This window comes from Rhinatrema bivittatum, chromosome 3 (assembly GCF_901001135.1).
Source record: "Rhinatrema bivittatum chromosome 3, aRhiBiv1.1, whole genome shotgun sequence".
NCBI lineage: Eukaryota > Metazoa > Chordata > Amphibia > Gymnophiona > Rhinatrematidae > Rhinatrema > Rhinatrema bivittatum.
In genome coordinates, this window is record NC_042617.1 from 265,536,365 (window position 1) to 265,554,148 (window position 17,784).

The 17,784-nt window shown below is 43.1% G+C and overlaps 1 protein-coding gene across 1 annotated transcript in view; it reads left to right on the plus strand.

Moving 5' to 3' along the window:
* LAMA2 (laminin subunit alpha 2) overlaps positions 1 to 17,784 on the plus strand; it is a 1,492,466-nt gene that overhangs the window by 1,311,622 nt on the left and 163,060 nt on the right. The window contains 4 exon segments of the mRNA XM_029596813.1: positions 3,388 to 3,570; positions 4,114 to 4,119; positions 6,021 to 6,175; positions 16,386 to 16,529. Coding sequence (XP_029452673.1) covers positions 3,388 to 3,570; positions 4,114 to 4,119; positions 6,021 to 6,175; positions 16,386 to 16,529 — 488 coding nt within the window.

Sequence of the window (17,784 nt, forward strand, 5' to 3'; positions counted from 1 at the left end):
CCTGGGATCATTGTTCCAGTACCTGAGGGACTACAGCCCTGCTGGGCATATCAGCTCACTACTGCCACCTCTGGTGGTTTCTAATAACCTGTTTAATAAAAGAACTAATGTGTGTCTGTCTCCATACTCTAGCCTAGCCGGTGGTCCCTCTCGGGGTATCCTCCCGAGGGCGTAGTCATCTGCCATCGGCTGAGGTATCCACCCACAACTATATCAGATTAATATCAGATTGCTAACTCGCTAGCAAATCCAGAACAGATTGCTAACTCCACAGTCTAACTAACATCAGAGATATAGCAGATTGCTAACTAGCAAGACGATATCTGAGATACTACAAGATTGCTGACTCCTCCCTCTCCAGGAGCCCGCTATACAGAGCTTTCTCTACAGATTGCTCCTCCTATCTGACTGCTTCTCCCTTCAAGTATCAGATTTCCAACAGTTGGAGGGAGAACCTCATAAAGCAGTGGTTCAAAACCCCTTGGCATTGCCTCAGATCCCCTGCATAATGAAGTGGAGCAGGCAAATGTAACAATGGAGACGGTGAAGCAGGAGTCACTGGGGGAGGGGCAGCTGCCCCTGAGCCGGAAGCAGGCTCCAGGCGATTAGCCAGGCGCTCCATGGTGGCGGACAAAACTTCAAGGCATTGCTGCTGCTGCTGCAGCTGCAGTCATTGGGCCAGGCCCAGAATGGCCTAAAGACCAGACAAGTCCATCAGGCCCTTGGCCTTTGCAAATTGTTATGATTGTGGACCCTTGGGCCGGGACGAGTGATGGTGTGACCACTGAGGGATTGCCCCCAATGGCTCTCGTCTCCGGTAGGTGGAGCTGGCGAGGACAACCCAGCAGGACCTTCACGTATATCAGCCCTCATTCTCCGCAGATTGAGCCCTTGGATGCCGGGGCCGGGAGGACTTAGGTGTGGGTGCCTCGTAGAAGAAGATGAAGTTGAGAATGAATACAGGGTCAGAGGTCCGGGTCAGGGCTGGCAGTGAAGGTGCGGAATGGAGTCCAATCCGAAGATCCAGGACAGGCAGCAGACAAGCAAGAACGAAGTACCAGGCCAAGGGTCGAGATGGGCAGTAGGCAAGCAGAGACGAAAAGTGAAGTCGAGGTCGAACCAGGAGATCAAGCCAAGGACTGGGTCACAGGAACAGAGGATCAAGGAGAAGGCCAGAGACAGGAACAAAGGCACGGTCAGGAAGGCAGGAACTGGAACATAGGACTGGACACAGGATCACAAGGACTAGAGCAGAAGTAGGAATGAGACCAGGATCAGGATCAAGGCAGGAACAGGAAGAAGAGATGTCTGGAACAGCAACTAGCACTTCGAGTTGCAAAGACGAGTTGCTGGAGACTGCTGTGGGGTTTAAATACCCCTGTAGCATGACGTCATCTCCCGGGGCCTGGCTGAGGTTTCCCGCCGTGGACCGTTTAAAGGGAAGAGTCTCCCGCGCACGTGCCTAGGAGGAGCCCTGCCGGCCGCAGCAAGATTGCATTTGCGGCCACATGGAAGGCTGCGGTCGGCCTGCTGCGGAGTGGGGCGCGCCCCGCCGGACCGCAGCAGTGGCCAGCGGTGAAAAAGGTAGAGGGGAACCGGCCTAGGACTGCCGTGGCCGGGAGCCGCAATATGCGCAGGTAACAGCCACATGTGCATCGCATTCACAGGTTTTAAAATAGCACCTTATATGTATAAATTTTGGCCCACCCCAGAACGCCCCTCGCCCACCCCTTTTTCATATGAGCAAATGTATTCATGCACAGGTACCTGCACATGTATGTTTGAGGTTTATAAAATAGCAGTTGTGCGAATATGCACTATTTATGCATGCATGTGCTCATTTCTACATGCACAACCTTTTAAAAATTCACCTTTATGAGAGTTGCAAAGCAGCCCCTTAGTGGGAAAAACACCTCAAGGTATAGTCTCTGGGATATGGCAGCAAGACTCACAGGTTTAAAGTGTGGCGTATGGCAGTAAGATCCCCGAGGTGCAGTATCAGAGTCATGGTAGCGGGAGCAAGATCATGTGATAATGCCCATGATAATGGACTATCTCACCTTGGAAAATGACCCTGTCAGTTTGTATCTGAGACAATGGCTTGCTCAAAGTCACAAGGAGCAGCAGTGGGATTTGAACCAAGGCTTCCCTGGTTTATAGCCCACTGCTCTAACCACTAGGCTACTGCTATAGTTACCAGTTAGCCCTTTCCTGCACCTGCTGTTTTCTCAGTACAGCCATTGACTTGAATGAGAAACATAAATGAATAAGATGAAAATTTGTGTTAGATTTTTGTTAAATTCATTTCAGGGGTCCACAAATGAAACAAAATGTAACACTGATGGAGAAAATTGACCCTTATGGCTGCGGTATGATTGGCACTACCTAACAAGAGAACCTGCTAGGCTCACACCAGCAGCTGGCAGGGAAGCTCATGGGTGGGACCAGCTGGAGCTTCACATTTGCCAGTCACGTACTCCGCAGGTTGAGCCCTTGGGTTCTGGCAGCCAGCAGGACTTAGGTAGGTCCCTGGGGCTATTCAGATCGAGTGTCCAATCCAAGAAGGGTCTTAGCAGGCACAGACAACAGAACAATCACCAAACCACAGGGTGGGGCAGGCAGCAGACAACAGAACAGTTACCAAGCCAAAGGTTGGGGCAGGCATAAGACAGGAGGGGGTTAGGAGTGAGGCTGAGGTCAGAATCCAGAGAACAGGACAGACAAGGCAAACACGATACACAAGGCAACCAGGACGAGGGAGATAAGTGAGTCAGGGCACAGGCAGGAACAGGGAACAAGGGCAGAGGACAAGGCAAGGAAAGGCAACAGAGAGAGGAAAACAAGATAGGAGCAGTCAAGGCACAAGACAACACTAATAACACACACCTGGATGCCAGGGGACCTTGCTGAGGCATCTTCCTTAGAGATTTTAAACAAATGGTAGATACCTACCTACAATATCATTGGATACAGGGATGGTTGAAATGTGTCTAGGATGCTTACTTAAAAGTAGTGGTGTGCAGGCCAACAATTTTATGTTGTCATTTTGTGTCATTTGGGGGCAAATTTTTGTGTCAATTAGGTTTTTTCCAAATTTCTTTTGTTTTTCTAGTTTTGGAAATAGTGCTCAATATTTGGAACAATGAATACTATTCAAAATACGTGCACTGTTTTTGCAACACTTAAGAAAGATAGAAGGAAAAACATGAAATTCTGTGGGGGTTTTTTCTATCATTTCGTTTTGAAAATGATATGAAATGACATTGACATAGTCTATGTAATTTCAGACTAATGCATATCCCTAGTCAAAAGCTGAACATGATAGACAAGTATCTTTATTCTGTTAAAAACTAATATAATTATGCAAATCTCCTTTGTTAATGACAGATACAGCAGCAAAAGTGCAAGCAGCTAAAGACAAAGCCAGGCAAGCAAATGACACTGTCAATGATGTATTGGCAAGAATCAAAGACATTAACCAGAACCTCCTGGGCCTGAAGAACAACTACAGCAAACTGGAAGATGATGTGGCCAAGACAAATGGCATTATAAAAGATCCAGCTGAAAACAGTAAGGCTTGCTAGCTAATCTTTGTTGTTGGTTTTCCCTATTTGGAAAAAGAATACTGGAAAAAAATGTCTTGTTATCCTGCAGTGAGTTGTAAAACAAAAATAAATTCCCATTTGTGAGAGCCATATCGCAGACTTATTTCATGTTTTAGGCCCTCCCTAAATTGTAGGATTAACTTCAAATAGATGCAGCTGTGCAGTAGTCAAGATAGACAAAGTTATGGATAATAGCTGATCGCTGGTCCATCGGCGGGAAACACCTGATTAGTAATGACCTCTATAAATCCCGATTTTGTGGAAATTGTAGATCCCTCAATATTAGGCCTCTGCCACAATTTAAGTAGGGCCTTATTCACGATAGTGATTTTCAAAAAGCATGATTTCATGGCACTGTTCGTAGAATGATGCACGTAGAGAACCCCAAGTGAATTTTTTCCCTATAAAAATCCCGCCATCCCTATTGCTTGTTTTTGTATGAATTTTCTAAGCAACGTTACTTACAAGGTTTTTCTTTTTCTTTTTCTCCATACCATCATGCCCACAGAAATCAGTACGTATATTATTTTATGTTCTTTTAATAGTTGCTGTGCATTACCCTAGCACCAATGCTTATGCATGGCACGGTACTTTGGTGCTGCACCAGAGCAGTCAGTCATCAGCACCTTTCCTTGTTGTGACAGTGTTGCTCTTTATTGTGGAAAACTGTTAGTGAAAATAGTTACAGCTGTACGAGTGAGAAAAAGCTAACATGGATGGTATCCTGAAGCACTAAACCTATTTTCCCAGACTAGCATAAAGACTGGTACAAAATAATGATGTGCTGCTGCTTTTTTATCAAGGTGCTCTTGCCACCTCTGCCCCACTTGGTGGAACACATTTTGGTTTTCAGAAAACTAGTAAGGAACAACTCCTGGGAGTCTGCACTAACACATCCCTGGTGCAAAGGTTTCATTTCAAAAGGTGCTGCTTTTTTTTCCAGAATGTATTATTGCTGTGAATAGGGCTGGTGGCTTCATTGTGCATAATAGTTGCTGCATGCACAGCAAAAAAATAACATTAAGCTGAATTTATCAAATCTGGACTCAGTCAGTAGAAACCATACAGCAAAACTGTCATTGCTTCTAGCTCAAACAGGGTGAATTGAACCTACACTGACATAGTTGAAAGCTGACGCCAGTACGCCACTGTTAACATCTTTTAAAAAGTTAAATTAGTTTGTTTCTGTAGTGTGATGTTAAAGATGTTGCCTCTTTATCATTGGACCTGTCAGAGTTAAGTCCTATATTACTTTTTTTGGGTTGGAAAGAAGAGTCTAAATGTCAAAGTTCTGGCCATGCTTATGATACATTCTTAGGTGAAATTTGTGGTCTTTCCTTGGTAAGTTGTATGACACCTCTTTTTATGGCAATAGAAAATGTTGCACATCAAATAGGTTCAATACAATCTCTCACTCACTGATAAAGGCATAATTTTATTTTTAGTTTTACAAGCATTTTTTTTGAAGGGATGTCTTTATGCACAGATAAGATTTCTGCAAATGGTGCATGTGGGGTTTTTTTTTTATTATTATTATAAGAAAAATTAAAGAAATTCTCTTGTTCTGTAATTCTGAATTTGAGTGGGGTAGAATAATGACTCCATCAGATAAATCATCATGAAACTAATAGAACTAATAAATTACTCACTGCTTCTAGTCTGTGTACATTAAGGTTAAAGTAAAGAAAAAAGTGAACTAAAAACCATTTGCTTTACGCTGTCAGCCTCCGATTTTTCACATGTAACCATTCGTATGTACTGTCCTACTAACACTAACACTTATTTTAAACCATCTTTGAGTGCATCCTTGAGACTTTCCTGCAGCCATTATTCTTAACAATGTCCTTCATTCCTTTCCTCCTCTGCAGAAAAACAAAAGGGCCTGATGTTGACATTTAATGAATTTTGTGCAGATATTAGGACCTTATAAGGCAAAAAAAGCCATAATCATCCAATCTGATTGAGGGAGATACTTTTCCAGCAAGAAATGTCCTAATCTCCATGTTAAATTTGCAAAGACAGATGCAAGCATAGTTAACCAATTTATATAATCAGTCAAATCATACTTACTAGCACAGAATGTCAATGCGCTCATGATGTACAAGCAACAGCTTTAATTGCAAGAAAACATCGTTCATTATCAATTACAATTTAAATCCTGCTTGAAGAGTGGGGTCTTCTATTGTGCAAAGTTCTGATGAGAATCTGATGAGACCCCAGACCTTTGTCTCAAGAGACAGAAAATTCCTTATTTGTAACTGGATAAAATATTTGACTTAGGCCTTAAACATTTATCTTGTAAAGAGCATTGTATATGAAAGCTGAAAGCACATTTTATTTTTTCTTCATTTGCGCTGTCTGCCTTGTGTAAGATCCTTCCTTCAATTTTTTTTTTCCTGTTTTTGCACCAAAAAGTTGCAGATGCTGATGACACAGTTAAAGCCCTAGAAGATGAAGCCAGTCGTTTACTGGATAAACTGAAACCAATCAAGGAACTTCAGGATAACGTGGGGAAAAATATCTCTCAGATAAAAGAGCTGATAAATCAAGCCCGAAAACAGGCCAACTCTGTAAGTTAAAGCACCCATTCATTAGGATTCAGAAGTGATATTTGTATAATAGTGAATAAGGAGCTAATATCACAGTTATACACCATGGTCCCAAAATTGAAAGTATGTTTAGTGCTGGATAAGTAGGACTACCCTGGCTATCTAGCAGTCTGCTGAAAATCAACAGCTGCTAAGTGTCACCTATCCAGATATCTTTTAGTTAGCTAGTGCATGCATCTGGGTGGTGCTGTATATCTGATTAACTTAACTGGGTAAGTTGCAATGTTTATTCTTATCTGGTTAAGTTAAATCAGCCAAAGAACTGATCTAACTTAGTCTCAGTCTCTCTCTCTCAAATCCAGCTATCTACAAGGCCCTTGTAGTAGTAAGCTATTTATATCTTTATAGGAGGCCCACCTAGTAAGTTCAGGTGAGGTTTACATAGTAGTGTAGGGGTTAGGGGCCATTTTTACATGCAGAGTGAGATGTACGAACAGAACAGTACACTCTTGTGAAGATTTGATGTCCTTTGGAGTGAGGAAACTCACACAAAGATGAGATTTGAACAATATTCTCTCACCCTAACTCAATGGACTTTCTACCTGGGTAAAATCAATCTAGGTTGAGAGAACATTGTACAAATCTCATCTTTGTATGAGTTTTCTCACTCCGAAGGACATCAAATCTTCACAAGAGAGGACTGTTCTGTTCGTACATCTCACTCTCCATGTAAAAGTGGCTCCTAACCCCTACACTACTACCTAAACCTCACCTCAGCTTACTAGGTGTGCCTCTTATAGTAACATAAATAGCTGCTTACTATGATGCCACCCCCAGAGGTCCTTTCTCGCTCTCTCTCTCTCTCTCTCTCCCAAACAGAATTTGCAAAACAATCACTAATTGTGTTATGCCCATAACACACTGCTTAATGCAATTGAAAAAGGTGTAGTTATTTTTGGCGTTAACTGTGCAATATTGTGCATTATGGCTTTGTACTTTGCGAAGCAGCCCGCTTTTTTGGAAATCCTGCCCCGGACTCCTCTCCATCCCTCCCCTTTTAAAAATTTGCATCGCACCATGCGTTATGGTGCGTAACGTGCATGTTAAGGCATTTTTGCATGCGTTAAGGCGTTTTTCGCATGCGAAAATGCATTAACGCATGCAAAAACACCATAATGTAATTTGATAAATGACCCTATTAGCTGACCAGGGTTTGAATATCTACCCCCATATTTATGAGAGGTATTCTGAAATGATTAGAAGAAAAAGGTTGTCGTTTTCCTGATGACATGAAGATCATGATATTATTTAGGAGAGTTGTGGGTGGATCCTTGGACCAGTGGCAGATGACTATGCCCTTGGGGGAAGATCCCGAGAGGGAGACAGATACACACTAGTTCTTTTATTAGACAGTATACTGAACCACCAGAGGTGGCAGTAGTGACCTGGAATGCCCGACTGGGCTGTAGTCCTTCAGATACTGGAACAGCGATCCCTGAAGGCTGAACTGTAGAGAAACTGAAATATAGTGAGTAGGCAGGGTATGCAGAGTTCATGGACAGAACCTGATGGTAACACACAATGTCTCATAGAAGCCCAGGAGCTGGAATGAAGCCCTCGAGGAGTGAGTACCTGGTTCCAGGGAAAGTTCTGAGAGAGTGATGGTAACTCACAGATGTAGTAGGCAGGGATGACTTCCAGGCAGAAGTGAATTCCGAAGAAGTCCGGGAATGACCTCAAGGAGCGAGTACCGGTTCCAGACTGCAACCTACAAAGTAAGAGAGAACGAGGCCCCCGAGGAGCAGGTACCCCTGGTTAGTCCGAGGAGGCAGAGTAGCGCAGATAGAACAAATCCTTATCCATATCCTTATCCTTGCTAACTCGAGTTGTTAGCAATTCAGAGACCTTTAAATATCTGAAGTGGATGACGTCATCTCAGGGGGACGCCCCTAAGGTTCGCGCCACTTCTGGTACTTGAGGCGGGGCCGCACCGCGCGCGTGCCCCTAGGCATCAGGTCAACATGGCGGATTGCAGCATCGGGCCAGTCCGGGGATGTCAGATGAGGTCAAAAGAGAGATGCCGTGGCAGCCAGCCTTCCATCAACCCGGAGGGAGTCGCCAATGCGGTAAGGTGGGCGAGGTGGAGACGTCGGGCAGTGACAGTCGCAACAGATCAGCAACAGAATGGAGGGAGTAGACTAAATAAGTTTTTATTGTAATCTGCTGTGGGTTTGACTGTAAAAGTGGGGTATCAACTCCCAATAAGTAAATAAATAAATAAATAAATACATTATCAAAGATGATTCAAGGATTTGTCGACTGCTTGGCAGTTAAGATTTAGTGTAAGAAAGTGCAGAGTCATGTATGTGGGATACAACAATCCAAGATGAGGAGTAAGAAAATGATGCCTACCAATCAGAAGAGATATCTCAATGTGATATCGAATGATTTCAAGATAGCAAAACAGTGTGATAGACAGTAGCCAAAATCAGAGATTTGCTAGGGTGCATAGGGAGAGACATAATTAGCAGAATAAAAGAAGTGATAATGCCATTGCAAAATTTGTTGGTGAAACTTTCTCAAGAGTAATGTGTCCATTTCAGAATATCATACCTCCAAAACAGTATAAACAGGCAGTAAGCAGTCCAGAGAAAGATCACCAAAATGGTTCAGGATTGCTGCAGGGTCATATGAGATGAGACTTACGAACCTAAAAATGTATATCTTCAGAGGAAGGGACATTCAGGGGCAGCAGAATGCCTTTTTGGTTGGGGGGAGACCAATGAAGTTCTGTCCCTGCTCCCACTGCCAATTTCTTACTTTATGTTTACAGTTAGTCATTCTTTCTTCCATACATTCTGTGCATAAATTATAGAATATAATTATTCATTCCCAAACCAACCAATTAAATGCTTGAAATCAGGCAACTCGATATAGTGGTAAAGGTGAAAATGAAAAAAAAACAAACCAACATTACTAATAAAAGCATCAGTTCTAAGTGACTATTCTGTATTATATATATGGAGAGAGAAAAGATCATCAAGGATCAAGAGATGCAATCAGAGATTAAGAAAATGTGGCCTAAAGATATATAAATTGTCTTCTGTGTGCACCATTTGCCTGATTAAAAATAAAAATAGAAACATGATGGCAGTAAAAGACTCTATGGGCTTATCTGGTCTGCCCGTTAGGGATGTGCAGAGGTAAAGATTTTTTGTTTTGTTTTCGGGAGGCTTTTCCCCCACAAATTTCAGTTCGTAGATTTTGATTCATTTGATTCGTGTGAAAAAAAACCAAATCAAACAATAAACTCCCCCCCCAAAAAAAAAATCTGCCCTCACTTGCCCATTCTGGTGGGGATCTGCAGGTGAGGCTTAGGCTGAAGCCTCAGCCTTGCATAAACCACGGTAGGTCGCTGTGGCCTCAGCCTACACAAGGCCAATGCCATGGCCTCAGCCAGACCCAGGTTCAATGCTGGGGCTTGGCCCAGAGGCTGGGTCCCATCTTTGGTTCCTAACCCTGTCCTGGAGGACCCCCAGCCAGTCAGGTTTTCGGAATATCCACAATGAGACAAAATTCACTTGCTATAGAAGGTTGGCCTAGGCCCAATGCATTCATTTAGAACAATTGCAACAAATGAAGTTCATTTTATTTGGGAGGCCTCCAATTTGATTTGGGACCCCTGAATGAAACATAACAGCCTTATTCATCATCTTCTGTGCATTCATTTAAAACAAATGCACATTTCTACCTCCTATCTACACATCTGCTTAGGTCTATAATCCCTCAGAGAATGCCCCATGCATTCTTGAATTCAGATACTGTCCTTGTCTCTACTGGGATGCTATTTCATGCATTCAACACCCTCTCTATAAGAAATACCTGCTTTCACCCTCATCCCATGATCTCTTTTTGCAGAGCCTCCTTTCAATTGATACCTATGAGGTACTTAAATCCCTATATCTCCCCTGTCTTGCCTTTTCTCTAGTTCACCAAGAGCTTCCAAGTTCACCTCCATATGCTATCTTATATATTTATACCATACAAGTTTCAGAAAGAAGATGACACAAAGTATGTATTAAGATCACTAGCAGAAAATCTGAGAGATTAAGGTCATACCCAACATACTCTGGCTTATGAAGTTCATTCTTGTCAAGGTATGGGCAAGACAAACACACTATAAACCTTAAAAATACATATGCTGTATCCCAATAACATCCACCCACTCCACTCCAACAATGGTTGCAGAGCATGTCCCCTGTACAATTCACCATACCAGATTCCCTCAGGGACCCTTCCACTTGAGCAATCTCCATGAAATCTGATATAACTATTAACACCTAGGCAAGATACTCTATCACCAAATTTCAATGTAGGCCTACAAAGGTTGAAATATGATCTAGAACACCAAACTAACTCCCTATTGGGAGGTGCAGACTGGAAAATGGAAAAAGCTGGACTGCTATAGTTCCCTACACAGAAAATACACCCTAGCAGAATACATCACCTCAGTCTCAGGTACAAAATGACCCGTGCCAAAACCAAAATCAGTGATCACAAATTAGAAAAAAAAAATAACAAAAACTGAAGCGGTAACCACAAGAAGCCAGACTCTGCATGCAACACAACACTTGAGCACTAAACACAGAAATGCTTTTCCTCCTATACTAAGCAGGGCCCAGTCATTCTTGTGGGGAGTGGGGAATTTTATGTTATATAACACCCCCACAAGAAAAACAATGCAGACTCAGCAGCCCTAACATAATACCCATCCACCCGCATAAAAAAGGCTCACCTTCCTGATCTATCACCCTTGCAACCCCTTCTCTGCTTCTGTTCCTCCTGCCTTCTTCTCATGGCCCTTTTCTGAGTGCTGACCCTCCTTCCCCCTTACCCCCATAAGTGCCTTCCCTCTTGCCCTGCTTGCCCCCACCCGTGGCCCCTTTCCAAATGCCTTTCCTTTTATCCTTTCCCTCCTGTGGCCCTCTTCCCTGATCTTCCCTCTCAAGGCCCCCTTCCTCAGTGCTTTTGTTCCTGCTTTTCTTCCCTCCATCCTGCCCTTCTTCTGAGGCCCTTTTATGAGTGCTGCACCCTCCATGGCCCGTTCCCTAGTTGTTTCTCCTCCCCTCATTGCCCCTTCTGTGTGTCTTGCCTCCCATCCTGTCCCTCCTTCCTTCTTCCCACAGTCGCATCCCAAGGATTCTTGTATTTATTTATTTATTTAGTTGAATTTATTACCTACCTTTTTGAATAAGAAATTCCCCCAAGGTGAGATACAGCACATTAGAATGGTAATATACAGTCAGAAAACTGTGGCGGTAGCAACGTAGGTTCTTGTCTGAAGGTGATTTCAGTAAGGACTAAATTTGATATCTATCAGCAACAGGACCAAACAAGGTAAAAATGCAGAAGAGGGCTAAACTTGTAAAAAGTCAACAACGGGACTACAGCACATCTCCTTAAATTGAACACAGGACTAACTGGATAAAAATGCAAACACCTCAGCACAGCAGTAGGTTGTAACAGAATATTCATATCAATACAGACATCTTAATAAAGCAATCGGTTGTAGTAACACGTTTAATGCACCCCTAAAAGGTGCCAAACGGTTTAAAGAACTCCCTTGTGTTCTACTCCCTCTTAAGGCTCTCTCCAAGTGCTTTCACTCCCATTCTCTGCTTCTTGCCCTCTCCTCCATGTAACCCCCTTCTCCACCCCTTCCTGAGTGCTGATCCCATTATGGCCCCTGACCTCCTCCTCCCCTCCCCACCGAACTCTGCCCTCCAATATAGCCAGACTGCTCCCTCAGTGCAACATTCTTCCCTCACTCTCAGGCCAGCAGACAGCCAAAGCATATGTAGTAGTGGCCAGAAATGCTACTGAGGATCCTCGCCCTGCTTGTTGCCACCTCTAGTTATGTGGAACAGCAGCTGTAGAAGGTGCTGATGGCAGCACGTTTCCCCACCTCTTGTTGGTGCAGCTTCAGGTTCCCCCTCCTTTCCATGTGAGTTTGGGACTTCTTGAGGCTGTAATTTTCCTCTCTTCAGGATGAGATCAGTTAGTGAGATTAGGCAGCAGCAGCAGCAGCAGCCTGAGAGCAGAACTCATCAGAGGTGAGGTAAGCTTGCTCTATTTCTCAGCAGTTGCACTGTGGTTGTCTCCCTTCTAGCAGATGCCTTGTGATGGTTTCACAGACCCCTGGGGTCCATGAATCCCAGGCTGTGAATCCCAGGCTGTGAATCCCAGGCTGTGAACCACTGAAGTAGACAATGGGGAAAATTTGACAGTCACTCAGGAGCACATGGTTTAGAGGGATGTATCTTCCAAAGATACTTGTAAAACAGAGAAGTTAGAATATCCCAGTAGAGAGGTTGTGATTAAGTCTGAAGTCACCCAAATGGACATAGACAAAGAACACACAGATGTGAATGGCTCTAAACTGCCTGTATCATGTACCATCAAGCAGGTTGTGAATACAAAGAGAAATAAAAATACAAATAAACAACATACTTTAAAATGTCTGTATGTGAATGACAGAAGTCTGAACAGTAAGATTGATGAGTTAGAATGTATGGCATTATGCAAGGCTACATATGATATAGGCATTTGAGAGACATGGTGGGAGGAGATACTGTGTTACCAGGATATAAATTATATTGATGTGATACAGCAGATAGAGTTGGTGGAAGGGTGGCACTATATAGAAAAGATGGTATATATAGTCAAACATGTTAAAAATCCTGCAGGAAACAAATGCACTGTGGAATCCTGTGTGATGGCTAAGAGTATAGCAGTGGATATATATTACTGACCAAAATTAAGAAAGGGACTGTGAAATGCTAGCTGAAATTAAAAAAGCAAATAAATTTGGCAACAAATTGACTGGCTGAATGTCCCATTGGGACATGCTAGAGATGTTAAGTTTCTAGAAATGACTGCTTCACGGAACAGCTGGTCCTAGAACTGACCAGAGGTGCAGCTACTTTAAATCTCAGTGGATTATATGACCTGGTGCGAGGGGTTACTGTGGTGGGTCTACTAAGCAATAGTGCTCAAAATGTAATCAAATTTGACATAATCTCTGGAGGGAGGACATTAAGTAAAACTACTACAGCAAGATGTAACTAAAAAGGGTGATTATGATAGCATGAGGAAATTAGTTAGAAAAATAACTAAAAGAAGCAGTTGCAAGAATTGAAAGTTTGCATGAGGCATGGACATTGTTTAAAAATACCATTTTGAAAGCCCGGTTAAAATGTATTGCATGCATTAAAAAAGGTTGAAGGAAGACGAAATGACCACAAACATTCTTTAATGATGGAGGTTCTGAGCAACTGAACAACAATTATTGGCAATAATGAAGAATGTAATAGATCAGATTGACAATCTAAAGAGTAGCAAATCATCTTGAATGGATGGCATCCATCCCAGAATTCTAAAAAAAATGAAAACATGAAACTGCTAACCTGTTACTAATAATCTCCAACCCAGTGGTTCCCCAAACTAGTCATGGAGGCCCCCAGCCAGTCAGATATTTTGGGATATCCAAAATGAATATACATGACAGAAATGTGTATCCAGCCATCCACTGCCTCCATTTCATTCAGATTTATCTAATGCATATTTATTGTAAATATCCTGAAATCCCAACTGGTTGGAGGAACTCCCAGGACAGGTTTGGGAACCACTGCTGTAACCTATCATTAAAAGCAGCCACAAATCCTGAAGACTGGAAGTTTGCAAATGTGACACCAGTTTTTTAAAAAGGACTCCAGTGGGGAACTAGGAAACTATAAATGGTGAGTCTGACATTGGTGCTGGGCAAAATAGTAGAAACCATTCTTAAAATCAAAATCACTTGCTATATAGACAGAAGTGGCTTAATGAGGAAGAGTCAACATAGTTTTATCAAGGGGAAGTTTTGTCTTACCTGTCTAAGATTTTTCTGAAATAAACATGTAGATAAAGATAAGCTGGTTGACACAGTGTATTTGTTCAGAAAGCATTTGACAAAGTCTCTCATGAGAGACTCTTCAGGAAATTATAACGTCATGAGATAGAAGACAGTGTTCTATTGTGAACTGGTAACTGATTAAAAGGCCAGAAACAGAGGGTAGGGCTAAGTAGGGATGTGAATCGTTTTTTGACGATTTAAAACAATCGTCAGATATATTTTAAATCATCAAAAATCGTTAGAGCCGTGATACAATAGCAATTCCCCCGATTTATCATCAAAAAATCGTAAATCGGGGGAGGGGGGAGGGCGGGAAAACCGGCACACCAAAACAACCCTAAAACCCACCCCGACCCTTTAAAACAAATCCCCCACCCTCCCGAACCCCCCCCAAAATGTTTTAAATTACCTGGGGTCCAGTTGGGGGGGGTCCCGGCGCGATCTCCCGCTCTCTGGCCACGGCTGCATTAATAGAAATGGCGCCGGTGGCCCTTTGCCCTTATCATATGACAGGGCAAAGGTAGCGCCGGCGCCATTTTGGTTCCTGGCACCCGACGTCACGAGTGCAGGAGATCGCTCTCAGACCCCTGCTGGACCCCCAGGGACTTTTGGCCAGCTTGGGGGGGCCTCCTGACCCCCACAAGACTTGCCAAAAGTCCAGCGGGGGTCCGGGAGCGACCTCCTGCACGCGGGCCGTATTGCCAATATTCAAAATGGCGCCGGCGCTACCTTTGCCCTCACTATGTCATACGGGCGATGTCGGCCCGTATGACATAGTGAGTGGAATCTGTTTCCAGAGGTTGTGATCCATGCAACTAGCATATCAAGGTTTAAAAGAGGTAGGGACAAGTTCCGGGACTTAAAATCCATATCACATTATTAGTCAAGTAGCTAGTGCTATCCCTGGGAGTGAGTAACAGGAATCAAATCTACTTTATGGGATCTTCCAGGTACTTGTGACCGGTTTTGGTCAGTGTTGGAGACGGAATGCTGAGCTTGATAGACCTTGGTCTGACCCAGCATGGCAGTTCTTGTTTTTCTATGTTCTTATGAGTGATATGGGACAAGGTGAGTGATAGTAGTGGGAGAGGAAGTATGTGAGGGAAGAGAAAGGAAGTAAGTGGGGTATATGAAGGGGGAGAGAAGAGAGGGTAGGACATAAGAAGTGGGAGAGGAGGGAAAGAAAGAGAAGGGGTAGTGAGAGAGAACATGAAATGAGTGAGAGGAAAGGAGAGAGGAAGGAAGGAATGGAAAACAGGAGGAGTGAGGGCAGGGAAGGGGTGAGTAAGAGAGGAGATGCAAGAGAGGGAAAGGAAATGAGAGGGGGGATATAGGAGAATTAGTGAGAAGGAGGGTAGGGTGAAAGAAGAATGGGGGAGTAGGAGGGTAGAAGAGAAAACGGGAGGGGTGACAGGAGTAGGAGAGGAGGTGAAAGAAGAGAGGGAAGGGAAAGATGGGGAAGGAAGAGGGTGAGTGAGAGGAGTATGGTAAGTGAGAGGGGAAGGAACATGGGAGGTTTGAGAGGGAAAAGGGGAAGAGAGGGGAGATGGAAGAAAACGATGAGGGAGGGAAAGGAGAAAATAGAGAGTGCAAGGGGGTAAGAGTGCACATCCTCCTCTCCACAGTCGAAAGTGCACTAGCGGCATTGGTGAGAGAAGCAAGCAGGGGCACAGCTGCTGGATAGAGAAATATTTCATATAGTATTTAACTATAAATAATTCAAATCATTTCCTCTTTCTTTTAAGAATTATACGATGCAATCGTAACTTGATTTTGGCCATTCCAGATATAATTACATTTTCTGACTATTTACAAATGTATTAGAGTCAATCAGAACACCTTTGTACCTTTGTATTCTAAGTCTTTATTAATAACGGCCAGATCCTTTCTGAGTCTTTCTAGGTCTAAATATTCTGTGGAGCTTTGTGAAATTCAAAGCAAAATTCTCACATTTTAATACAAGCTTTCTTTAACTAACTATAAATAATTCAAATCATTTCCTCTTTCTTTAAAGAGTTATGTGATCCAAACGTGACTTGATTTTGGCCATTCCAGACATAATTACATTTTCTATTTACAAATGTATTAGAGTCAATCAGAATATCTTTGTATTCCAAGTCTTTATTAATAATGGCCAGATCCTTTCGGAGTTTTTCTAGGTTTAAATATTCTATGGAGCTTTGTGAAATGCAAAGCAAAGGTCTTCACATTTTTAATACAAGCTTTCTTTGAGGAAATGAGAACTGACCTAGTTCTTTTGTGCTTCTGTTTTTGAAGATTAAAGTTTCTGTGTCATCTGGAGGGGACTGTATCCGTACTTACAAGCCTGAGATCAAGAAAGGGAGCTACAACACCATCATTCTCAATGTGAAGACAGGATCCCCTGATAACTTGCTTTTCTACTTGGGCAGCAACAGATATGTAAGTTCTGTTTCAGATTAGCCTTCTCAAAAGGTTTCCGTACATTTGCATTAGTGTGGGTGCCAGAGAGAGAGGGAGCCTATGTGGGGAGATTTTGAAGAAGTGTGATTGTGTGTGAAAAAGGGATTGTGTGTATGTGAGGGTACTTGTTTGTTTGTGAGAGAGGAAGCCTATGTGAAGAGATATGTGTGAGAGACAGCCTGTGTGAAATGGTGTGTGAGAGAGAGCTATAGGTAGCCTGTGTGAGGGTGAATGCGTGAGAGAGAAAGGGAGCCTGTGTGGGTGTCTAATCATGAGAGAGAGGGACCCTGTATGAGGGTATGTGTGTGTGCTAGAGAGAGGAACCCTGTATGAAAGGATATGTGTGTGTGTGTGTGTGTGTGTGTGTGTGCGAGAGCGAAAGGGAGTCTGTATGAGGGTGTGTGTGTGTGCGAAAGAGTGAGGAAGCTTGTATGTGTGTATGTGCACTAGAGAGAGGGAGCATGTGTGTGTGAGAGAGAGGGAGCATGTGTGAGGGGCAGTACTGAAAGAGGGGTTAAACTCTGGGAGGGGAGATAGAGTGGAAGGGCTTGAGCCTAGAGGTAGAGGGGAGACATACTGAGAGTGGAGGAGTTGGGGCTTGAGAGGGCAAAGTGGCCAGGGGAGTGGGAAGAGAGAGTGGAAGAGGCACTCTTACAGTGAACTTTTAGGGAATTTCTGCTCAAAATATTTACAATTCTGCATCTTTAAGTAATATTTTTTCTATATTACATTTTAAATTAATTACTTAAAGACTGCCATGTATATTGTGTTATTTTCACCAATATAAAGTATGCAGAATTTTGCAGAATTTTAAGTTTTTATGTGCAAAATTAAACATTTTTCTGTGCAGAAGTTTACATTTGTTGCACAGAATTTCCCCAGGCATACATTTTGCAGTTGAATAACAATATGAAGTTAATTCAGTAACACCAAATCCTCAAAAAACACATGAAACTGTCTAAGAAAATGAATAGACTGCCAAATACACATTATTTCTTTCATCTGCAAATGGTATGGGAATGCCTAAGGAAGACACACAGATCCAGAGAAGTATTCGTCCTGTGACTGAGCAATGCACTAAGGGGTAGATTTTCAAAAGCCCCCATGTGCGTCCATGTTCGTGCGTTTCCCGTCGCACATACATGGACGTGGCAATTTTATAACATGCATGCATCGATTTTAAGACCCGCGCACATGGCCATCGGATTTTATAACATGCGTGTGCTGGCGCATG